This window comes from Aulostomus chinensis, chromosome 2 (assembly GCF_037954235.1).
Source record: "Aulostomus chinensis isolate RoL2024-O1b breed Wild chromosome 2, RoL_Achi_v1.0, whole genome shotgun sequence".
Lineage (NCBI taxonomy): Eukaryota > Metazoa > Chordata > Actinopteri > Syngnathiformes > Aulostomidae > Aulostomus > Aulostomus chinensis.
The window spans coordinates 24730805-24742352 of NC_141321.1; the positions used below are offsets into that span (position 1 = coordinate 24730805).

The following is an 11548-nucleotide window of genomic DNA, read 5'->3' on the forward strand; positions in this document are numbered from 1 at the left end:
GCCCTTTATGCCACTAGGGGTCAAATATTGGCTGAAGCAGCACAGTTGCTTGCTATCACATTCCATCCATACCCCAAGCACAGAGAAGTGGTTCTCCTAATAAATAGTTCAAGTAAGGAAACAAATGTCATACTGTCATTTATTGAGATTCACCTACAGGGTACAGAAAGAATCTGAGAATCAGGATTTATTTTTGCATTCCATTAGAATATCATTCATGCCTGATCACATAGACGTTCTTTACATAAATTCATATGCTTTTGTATGTGCAGCATCAATATGGACAGTCATATTTTAACCTTTGTGCCACAGATTTGATCATTTATGACATCACTGAAAAATAATACAAATGTTATGCATTTTCATTCTGTCTGGCCTGTGCTAAAATCTTTTTTTGTGTCACTGCTTTGTTAAAATGGAGGTTAACATGCTGTTTTTGGATAACCTCTACAAAGTTGTAAGGCAGACGCTTACTGAATATATTTTGCTGTCACATATATCCAGATGTTGCTACAGATTGAAGTGGTGCATAAAACTGGATCCACATGTAGAAGCTACAGGCTTGAAAAAGGAATTGTGACCAAAGTTCTTCTGACGGTGCACAAGTAGTGCACAGGTGCTGTTCCCTCACAGCAATTTGTAACAGAACAAAAACAAAAATCAAACCAAACACGACACAAAGTTTGCATGTCAGTATACAATTGTCAATAATTTGAGTGCAACATGAACCCTGGTAATTATCTTTGCCCTATCACTCAAATTAAAGGTGCTCACCACCTTTTTGGGAAATGGATGGAAACCCTTCTCCTCACCAGGGCATCTATATCTTTTGTCTGGTTCTGAGGAGGATGGCAAGTAAATGTATTTCTCAAAAAAACTGGCATGTTCCTTTAAAACTTCATCACACACTTAACATCAAGACCAACAACAGACACAAACTCCCATATCTTATAATTTAGTATCTCCAAGCAATCATGTTAAATAATCAGGGGCGAGAAGAAAAAAAACAGAAGTTTGTCATCCCTAAAACTCCAGCTTCCCCTCCTCCTCCTTATCACTTTAGGGTTTTGGTTTTAAAAGCATCCAATCACAACAAAGTCTTTACTTTATCACAATTTTCTTAACCGTAACCTGCCAACCGCAGACTTAAAAGTCTGTTTTTAAGTTTGCATCCCTGCTGAGGCAAGACTTCCTGATGGTTTGTAGGTACAATGGTTACTCTGATCACATTTACCCTACAAGTGTGTAAAAATGCAGTGAGCACTGCTTAAATGGGCAATGAACATCATTCTTGATCCTAACATTTAAGTGCATCTTGCAAATGATAATTTTAACAAAACGTTAAAGTTTAAGCTCAGTCTTATGTTAATCAGCGTGCTGCTAAGGTCACTTGATGGTCCGTTCCCAGCGTGCTGACAATCTGGATTCATGAAGCTTTTGAGAAAACACGATAAAGGGACAATATTGTCTCTTGACAAAAGGTAATAAATGTAAGCCTTTTTTTCCTGAGAGCATCGGGGCTCTGACCCCTCGTCAGGTCGTAGAACCATCTTCTTTGTGACTTGGGAGGCTAACTGGTCTCAGATCAGCACCCCGTTTAATTATAGACAATGCAGGGAAGATTCATTGTAGCTGGTTCCTTTCCATTTCAGCCTCTGGTGCTTTTGGTCAACAAGCTTCACTTGGAAAAAAACAAATACGACTCTATAAAACATGCAACACTTCATGTATCATTTCTCTTAACAAGCAAAAAGTACTAAGACAAGCCATACAAATGACAGTAATAATGTCAGGAATAGTTGTTTGCATTCTCCTCTTCCTTGCTGCAGAGTGCCTGATGCATGGTCCATCGTTTTTCTCACAGTTTAAAGAATCAATAAAGCAAAAAACTCTGCTGCTTAATATTAGATATAATTCAAATGCATTGGTTGTGAAATAGGAAACAACATCCTACAGGGTTGAAATCCAGCATCAGCTCTGGAGCAAGGCTGCGCAACTCCAACTGACAAGAGATCTCAAATCCACAAAACACAATGAAGGATGTCAGACCCACAAGAAAAAAGAAAAAGAAAAAAGGGCAACATTCCCTCCAGAAAATGGCCTCCTGTTGCTGCCCCATGAAAGCCGTGCTTCATTCAGAAGGCAGCTTAAAAGGCAGAGTCAAAGAAAGTTCTTTTTTTTTTTTTATTCTCCCCCGCTGATGATCCTTGTTTCAGTTACAAAAGAATGCTGAATGAACTCCAGACATAAATTAGCTGATAAAGAAATAGAAAAAGAAAAAAAGAATGGCCACCTGCAAACATGAGGATGTTTTACCAAAGATGTAATTTCATTGCTTGAGGTGGAAATGAGAGATACTTGTAAAGCTTTTAAGTGTCTCGCACACCCTTTTTCATTTAAGCTTTTTTTTTTTAATGCAATTCTTTTAAGTTTAGATTAGATAATTAAACAAAGTTGTAGGTGGTACTCATCCTCAGCCAAAATAGAAAACAGAGAAAAAAAAAATCTGATTGAGAGGATGAAGTGGAGTGGGCGACAAATACGGTTAAAAAAATGCAGAAGTTTAAGACGCATGCCATGCAGTCATGGTGTGTATTTTTGTTGTTGCTTTTTGAGAGCTTCCATCTCATTCTTGGTCTCCTGATTCTCCTCTTTTACTTCTGCTCCTCAATTTCTCGTTTGACTTCAGCTACATAATGGTGATCTTTCCCATGTGCAACCTCCATGATGGCCAGCGCCTGGGCACAGAAGAACATTTAGCACAGAAGCATTTTAGTCTCCAAAACCATATTCATTTATTCATACACTTAAACTTCTTCCTCCACACATTTTTTTGTGTAGGCAGTCAACTCTTGTTGAACGACATTGTCTCTTATAAACTTAGGGAAATGTGTCTTGGTCAACTCATGCATCATCGTCATCATCATCATCATGACAAGACTTGGTTTTTAATCAAACAGCCTCCAAGTGCAGAGTGCACTCACCATTAGAATGCCATGTTAACCAATCTCCCTCACGCCTGTTTTGCTACTGCTAGCTATGCTTTCTACATCTTTTAGTTCACTGCAGCTTTGCATTCACATCGCATGTTCTGCAGGAAACGCTGATTCTAGTTTTTATATCGTGCACGAGGTACCTTTTTTGCATATTATAACATTCGCGTATGCGCCGTCACAACCACGATGCAGCCTGGCCTCGGATCGCTAAACCTCTATACGTTCATGAGTTATTCTGACTGATATTGATGGAGCATTATTTTAGATTTTCTTTCTGCATCACATCAATATTGTACTTGAGCAGATGTCTGCACTTGTACCTTCGTCAGAGCTTTGACTCCTTGCGTCTTCCTCTCCAGTCCCAAATATAGACGTCCCAGTTTCAGATACATCGATGCCACATTCAGAGAGTACGCTGGATAGTGGACACTGCAGAGAGAATATGATTTATAATTCAAGCTAAGAAGCGAATGTGAGTGGAAAAAACATATGAAGATGCATCTATAATTCATTGCTTTAATTAAATAAATAAATACGTTTTGTTGTACTGACATAAAATGTCAAAGCAAATGAGAGTGGGAGGTCTTCAGATGTAGCAGATGCGGCCGAACGTTGAACACTAGAGAACTCCAATATGTTTAGGAATATCAATTTGGAAACTAAAAGAAATTCTGTGAATTCTTTTTTTTTCTTATGACATACTTTATGCTTTTAAATGTTTACTAACATAGCTAAGACCCTAAATTACATAGATGCTATTGTGGATTTGAGTTCCTTGTGGCTTTAAATGCTTAAGAAGGTCAAAAGGCTGACCAGATATTGAATTGTTACTCTCCATTTGACAACCCCCCTCCACGTCTCTGCACTAAGAATGTCTGACAGCAGTGCTGCTGTACGATTGATTGACTCCTTCAAACACTTGATCGTTTCCCTGCAATTCCCACATGGATCAATGTACCTATACGGCTGAGTGATCTTCTCTCCGTAGCTCATGGCGCTGTCCCAGTCCTGCATGTAGAGACAGACCCCCATTGCCTGATACATCATGTGCAGCATGTAGACGTTAGTATCGGCAAATATAGCGCCCATCTTCTCCTGGCTGAGTTCACACATCTCCAGCAGCTCGCTGGGGGGTGCCCAGAGAGTCAAGGAACAATGACACAAGAAAATGGAGGCTGGGAAGTAAAACCGAATCAGGAGACAAGAAAAACTGACAAAATGGGGAGAAATATGTCTGGACAGCAAAAAGGGGGGAAAGGATATTCTTGTAGTGTTTGGCTCTCCTGAACTCCTCAATTACGTTCCTGGCGTAAAGCACCATGGACCGAACTTCCTCTGGCTCTGGTGGAGTACTCAGCTTCCTGATCGCCATTTTTTCTTTGTCCTAAAGAGATGGAAACAAATGGAATGTTCTACAATTCTTCAATTCTACATGTAATGTAGATGTAATGTAAAGCAATTATATAAAGGACACTCAAAATCACTACATTTTTGAAAGGTTTAAGAAAAGAACATATAGCAGTAGTATAAGTTATACTAAGTACACATATTGGATTGGTGTTGGGACACAGTGCCTCAGGACGTGTAAGAGGGCTGCACTTTCAACAAAACATTGTTCATGATGCCAATGGTGTTGACACACTTGTCCGCAAATCAGTAAAGCAAAAACATTACCATCCCATATACAAGCCATGTTCTAAGAATGCTTTGAATAACACCTAGAAATCGCACAAACTTCTGGAAGAAACTGGTACCTTAGACTTGGTGGTGCACTCAGTACACTGGCACATGAAGAAGTAGGAATCTAACAGTCTTTCTTTCCTGTCCTCTGTAGGATACAGCAGGTCAATGTAACTGTTGAAGATCTGAGGAGAAAGAACACATGTGAGATAAGATGAATGACAAAAATAAAAGACACTGACTGTTACACGAGACAAATACAAAAACTATTTGTATTGGCTCTGGAAGTACTATGTTGCTGGATGCTTACCTCCTCTCCTGGGCTGATCTCTTTCACAGCTCTGACCTCGGCTACTGTGCCTTTATAGGTCACTATGACATTTGGACTACAGCTATGATTCATCAGTGCTACACTGGAAGGAATAAAAAGGAACAAAATAGTTAGTGCAGTCAATGAATAGTCTACATTTATGTTGTGTTGCAGATCATCTTGACCAGAAGGCAGCTGTTCCAGGTATTTTTTTCATTTCAATGATGAAACAATTACCTGAGCAAGACTCCATCACTCTGAGACTTAAGTTAGCTAAGAAACTCCAATAGTTCAAATAAGACCAGCTCACCAACACATCGTGCAGCATTAAATACCTTTAACAAACTCTGAGGTGGAAGGAAATAATTTGAGGTGCAATAAAGCCACATATTTGCGTACTTAAGTGCATCACACAGATAATTAGTGGTATACAGATGCAGCTTTTTTATGTCAGAGAATGTTGGAGTTTGATTTTTGAAACCACTTTCTAAGCAAAAAGTCTGAGGTCAGAATTGTTGAAAAGGTACCGATATGTAATAATATAGAACATTTAGGATGTGCTAACACTTCGGGGTCAGTGAAGATTCAACAACAGCAGTAGCACCGACTGTATCTAACTTTGTTAAGGGACGATAATTTGCTGACATGGGACACTTACTCGGGAAAAACAGCTGATCCCAGATGAGAGAGCTCCTCATCTTCTATGGTAAAACCATTACAGTTCACCTGTGGACACAAACAGCAGTGAGGAGAGGGAGGAACGAGAAGACTGAGATGGAGCAGACAGGTGGAGAGAGACACACAAGACAATAGTATGATTGTATAAATTGCATCATCCCGTAATCTCATGTGCTGTAACAGTCCTGCACTGAGGAGGAGGATGGAGTGCAGCAGTGAGATAAGAAGCCAAAACCCCTTAGGCACAACCTGTTCAATGTCGGCTTTACCTCGCTGTCTGTCTTCAAATACACAGGGACAGAAGAGGGGCAGAAACTACAGAGTGGACTCGATGTCTGTGTGAATGGATATAAATGCCAGTGTAGTGGGTGTCAGCTGGAGTTGGTAAGCAGGGAGATGATGTGAAGAGTGTAAATACAGACATTTAACATGTAAACACAATGCAGAAGCTAACGGTTTTTAGAATGATGCCTGCATGAGTGTGTTGCAAACCAGCATTCCGAGAAAGGTCAACACTTGTCTGTGTGACAGCCAAGGCCCACCTATGCTCCCCTAACCAACCTTACGACTTCACCAGAGAACACCCAACCCTAGATCCTGGATCCTTCCAGAAACAGGGTGATTTTTTTTAATCAATGGTAATACGTGCCCCCTGCTGAAGACCATGTGCAATTCATGTGTCATTCATGTGTCATGTTTCTCTCTGTGACATGTATGGGGTTTCACTGATGGGGAGCAAATGCGTTTAAGGTAACAGGAACATTAGTGGTCACTCTAAAACCCTGTGAGTCCAGTAACTACCAGCAGTCCTGACAGCGTGATCATTTCTACTGACACCGAAACAATTGTACCTGTGCAAAGAGCTCGTTGAGAGCCTGATCGTCTGGAAGGTCACTGATGTGTCTGGAGTAGAAATGGCGCAGGGCTGCAATATCTGCCTGGTTCATTTCCTCCTTTTCACTGTCCATTTTATCTAAATCTGGAAGAGCCAATGAAACACAGACAGGACAAAGAATAAGGGAGACAAAAGAGACATCCACAGCCATAGAATAAGGTGAGATGTAATGCAGCATTAGTGGACTGACACTTTTACTGTGGCCTTTGAGGCAGGAGAGACTATAAATGTTAACATTCTCAAATGACACAGTTGCCTTACATTGCAAGTAAGTTCCAATTGCTCTTTTTGTGTTGGGGATTTGGAAGTACGTGCTTCATGGGTGGGATAAAAAGTCACGGGATTTTAAAGACTTTGGGAACCCTGCTTTTCCATTCCATCCATTTCTCACTTCTAGCATGACCCCCCAACACATGGCTAACACAGAGACTCAGCACATTGCTGCAGAGGACCACATGTCATTGTCAGTCACACCAACACACAGGTGGCAATGGACAGCTGACGACCCATCGGCTTTGTTTGCAGGAGAAACAGGTGGGACGGTTAATTCTGTGACAATCCCCTGATGACACATCTGAGCCTGCAACAACAGCATGGACTAACGAATTAAACCAAATGGAGCACAGAGTGTGTGTGCGTGTGTATACTTAGTTTAAATCATTTGTAGCAGATAATTCTTCAGAGGACTTTTAGCTCATGTAATGCACATACAATTACAGGTTCAATTATCATTATTCAAAAGAACCACAATGTGTAATGTAAATTATATTGTTGAGTACCTTGCTCAAGGGCACATGGCAGTAGTTTTTGAGGAGAACATGAGATTACAGCACAATGAGGTTTGGGATTTAAATCCCAGAGCTCTGCAAATTTGGAATGAATGAAAAGAGACAGAACCAGGACTGGAGGCTACTGGAGTCTATTAATACATGCACGCGCGCACACACACACACAGTATTTAACTAAATGTGCTCGCATATGTAACTAACACACATTTTTGGAGGCTGTAATGTGTGGTGCTGCTAAAATATTCTGGGTTATATTGAGAGGTGTTGCTTATATTTAAAAAAAAAAGAAGGAAAAAATACACCATAGGAACACCTCCCAGTATTAACCCATACAGTTCAGCAGCACCAGTAATTATAATAAAACAAATAATCCAGACCTCTCTCACAGAAGCTGAAAAAAACAAAACTGAACTCATGAGCTCAATATGATATTAATGGTAGGATTTATTGCTAGACTGTTGGATTAATATTTATTTGTTTTCGGTTAATCTTATAAACTAGCAAGTGAGTATCATCAGACACACACACCTACTTACGGGCTTCAAACTCTTTGAGCAGTAGCAGTCTCTCTGAAGGGGTGCGCTCTGTTGTGACTCTCTGCAACAAGAGATGACATTAATTCAGTCACCATCCATCCAAATATATGGAATTACTTTGCTGTACCAAGCGGTGTCGTTATGGAGTCATTATGATGTTTATCTGTAAATGAGAGGATTCTGTAGGTACGCCTTAAAGTCAATTAACTCAATATATCTCAGCTCTTAAAGAAAACAACGTAGGGTTGTTGCCATAAGTTGTTTCATCAGTGAGGTTCTTAACCAGCTCTGCCTGTGCAGGTAGATAAAGTTGTGATGTCTCTAGCGGTAACAGTCACAGTGAGCTTCGATGGCTTTCTGACAGGGTCAAATACACCTGTGACGGTGAAGAGATTTCCTCTACATTGTACTCACCTGTTTCATGATGATTCTGGCCACCAACCTGACGGTCTCTGAAGGACACCAGTTTTCGCCATAGGCACACATGGCTACACACTCGGGTTTATGCATAGGCCAGTCACCTCTCTGTGCACATACACACAAGAAACAAGAGTGATTAACAGCAACGCTCCTCTACTACAGCAACTTATCCCATTCAATGAGAAAATACATGCAACTACAGTGTCAGAAAACTGAGATACAAAAGGACAAGAATGAAAAAGAGTATTAAATGGACACAGCTGCTGATTAATACATAATCACAAAATAATTTCTCCTTAAATAATGAGCCAAAGCATAAACACTGTCTTTCTCACACACAAATCCTCACTTACGCAGCAGTGCCTCATGTGTGTTTTGTATCATGGACCTTGAACTAGACGCAGAGGGATGAGTGGAAAGAATTGTCACAGCAGCACTTGTTCTGGAAGACAATCTAGCTGCCTCACCCAGTGTGCAGCCCTCGGTCCCAGTGTCACAAGAACATCAAAAAAAATTTTTTGGGAACTGTTTCCCACCAACAGTTTTTGTGATGGCCTGAATTGGTTGATTAGCAGATGGTCTTGGAGCATTGCCTTCATGGTATGCTTCGTTCTGGTACACACAGAAAAATCCCAAGAACCAAAATGTGTGAATGCAAACCACCTTAGGTGTTAATGCACCTATAGGCTGGTTTGCTAACTACTAATATACCTAAAAGAAGAAAACAAATATGAAAACATTCTCTGTTCATTGGATGCTCTGATACTTCCATAAATGCAGAGTACCTCTGGCTGTGTGATTCCTTTACTGGTGGTTGGGACATACTGAGACCCCAAACAGGTCACCAGTCTGTCATTTGAATCGTTTTCCAAAATTACTCACAATACACACACTTATTCAGAGATGCAAGCCCTCCAAGGAAGAACACAAAAAGAATCTGACTTTTTTAAACTTATTTATGTCCCTGGAACATGAGGAATAAATGGTAAACACAGACACACATTCATTCATAAAGAGCTGTTTACCTGGCAGTCAACGTTACAGTAGTATGCCTGCTTACATTTGCCGCACTTAAAAAGATCTTCTTTCCTGAAACAACATGAAGACACAACACATTAGTCTGTTACCACTGCACTGACATGAGGTGTGACAGTAAACTTTATGAAAGTATTCAAAATGACAGATCTTCTCTCTTAATTTTGAGACACTGTGTATTTATTGTTTAAGTAATGTTGAACGAGACTGATGGTGTCAACACCAACAGAAATGTCTTAACTGCTTAAGCGCAGTTTTATTCCTCACTCCCTCTTGTATCTGAGATTAAAAACTCCCAAAATTGAACCATAGCTACAAATTTCGAGTCTATTTTTAGACAAAGACAATAATTCTGACAAACTCTTAAACATCGCTGCATGCTTAGATGGGGTCGAGTTTTTCAATGTACAGACAGACAGAAATTAAAGTCCCAAACGCAAAGCATGCACCTTTCCTCTCTTGACTCCTCCTCTCTTGGGACACATGGACATCTAAATTTAGCACCCTAACCTTTTACTGCTCTACAAACCTTAATGCAGCTTGGGTAGTGTGTGAGTGACTGTGTCAGAAAGGACCAGAGACCTTTTATCACTACACAGCACATCAGATCACTACATGAGAAATCGGCAGACTCAACTTTTAAAAGGACTATTTGCTCCTTTTTTCTGTGTCTGAACACACAGACACACCCTCTGAATAGTACAAATGTTGGCTGAACACCACTAAAGGGATCTCACCTCCTGGACAAGGGAAATCAATAAAATAGTACAGTTTTCCTCTCTACTGCTGAGCCTGAAGGTGCATAAACGAGGATTTTGGTGCTGTCATATTGAGGAAAAACAGGCGAAGCGCTCCTTTAACGAAGCAAAATGCCTAGCCCTAGGTGACTACTGGGGCTAGGTCTATCAGAGCAAACAATTTACATCTCCGCTCTAAAAATCAACAGTGAGACTGTTGAACGTACTGGTGGCGTTTAAAATAGTATCTGCAGTGGGGCCAACTAATGCTGCAGTGTCAGTCAGGTGAGCTGTCTAACCGCAATGACCCATTTATTTCTAGTCTGCACCAGCTAGGTAGGTGTCCAGAGGTCTTAAAGCTAACCTAGCAAGGTGCTGGCGGCGAGGTTAGCTGGGGCGGATATGGGCACGCGACTCGTTTAAGCAGGCAATTTAAACTATTCACAAAGCCTGGAACAGTTCTAAAAGAGGGTTTCTGGAGTGTTTCGGAGCGATGCGAGGTGCTGTGTTACCTGGCGAAGCAGTGATCACAGTGAGCTCCTCTCTCATTCACTGTCAACACGTAGGAGTAAGCCGGACAGGCGAACACAAGCTCCCCCACCGCGAAGTGTCTCACCGCCCGCAGGCCTCTGCCTCTATCCGGACTCAGGAACCTCTCCGTTCCCTCGATGCCCTCGTTCTTCATGGTTTCTTCTGTTTACGGTTCCTCGGTCAGACACTGTCAACCACCACCTGTGTGTCTGCGGACTGGTGGACTGAACGGCCAGGGTTGCCAGATGACGCGAGAGAAACAAGGAACAAAGCCCAAAGAAGCGACACCCCCTCAGATACACACCCTCCTAGATCACCTTCAATACAAAAACATAATAATAAGTAAAATACCTTTAATCCACTCCATCTCTCACAATGTGTTGAGTCTTTCGGTATTTCACCCACCAAAAACTGTTAACGTTACCAAAATCCCCAAAGAAATCCTTTAAACACGCGATTCCGATTTAAAAGTCAAGTCTACGGCATTTATAACCCGACTTGATGAAACGTACGCGACTATCAACATTTGTTGGCTACTTTGCAGCAAAGCAAACCCGAATTCCCTTGTAATAACCGAACTTGGCAACACCGTAATCCGCTTCAGGACAGGCTGAGCCCCTTCTTCTTCTCCACTGCCTTTCGTGTCTGGTGTTGCTCTCACCGCCCCCTGCTGGGCAGACGACAACATAGCTATTTAGAAACCCAACCCAGTTAGTCAAGTACATTTGGTTAAATGCAGGAAGGTGCTTGTCCTCACTGTGTGACTGAAATGAGAGCAAATTCCTGCAGTTTGTTCCTGAACTCTTATGGAAAGTTTACACAGAAGAGTAAAATAGATAACTATGATTTTGGAACTATGGTTCATATCTGATTAAGCTTGTGTTCTTCTTCTAACCATAAATTTAGTCTTACAGACAGGAAGCAAAGCCTGCCAAATATTTG

At 41.1% G+C, this 11548-nt stretch overlaps 1 protein-coding gene across 3 annotated transcripts; it reads right to left on the reverse strand.

The window, feature by feature from the left end:
- Positions 1–127: 127 nt before the first annotated feature.
- smyd2a (SET and MYND domain containing 2a) lies at positions 128–11223 on the reverse strand. 3 transcript variants are annotated; one of them, XM_086186990.1, is made up of 13 exons: positions 11012–11223; positions 10588–10923; positions 9329–9392; positions 8298–8408; positions 7884–7944; positions 6516–6643; positions 5645–5712; positions 4987–5089; positions 4751–4861; positions 4260–4380; positions 3955–4129; positions 3317–3425; positions 128–2738 (listed from the first exon to the last, which is right to left on the reverse strand). In XM_086186990.1, exons 2-13 carry the CDS (start codon positions 10758–10760, stop codon positions 2655–2657), a joined length of 1308 nt encoding a protein of 435 aa, XP_086043116.1. In that variant the 5' UTR covers positions 10761–10923; positions 11012–11223; the 3' UTR covers positions 128–2654. The 3 variants fall into 3 exon arrangements, with proteins under 3 accessions (XP_086043116.1, XP_086043125.1, XP_086043109.1); XM_086186999.1 differs by having other exon boundaries at positions 10588–10830; positions 10958–11223; XM_086186983.1 differs by having other exon boundaries at positions 10588–11223.
- Positions 11224–11548: the final 325 nt, after the last annotated feature.

What these genes read in the sequence shown, in the direction of transcription:
- smyd2a (XM_086186990.1), bottom strand. Translation starts at nt 10,760, where the DNA reads ATGAAGAACGAGGGCATCGAGGGAACGGAGAGGTTCCTGAGTCCGGAT. An exon ending in GCTCAAAGAGTTTGAAGCCC is followed by an intron (nt 6,644 to 7,883) that starts GTAAGTAGGTGT and finishes TGGCTCTTCCAG; the next exon opens with ATTTAGATAAAATGGACAGT. An exon ending in GAGTCAAAGCTCTGACGAAG is followed by an intron (nt 2,739 to 3,316) that starts GTACAAGTGCAG and finishes TTCTGTGCCCAG; the next exon opens with GCGCTGGCCATCATGGAGGT.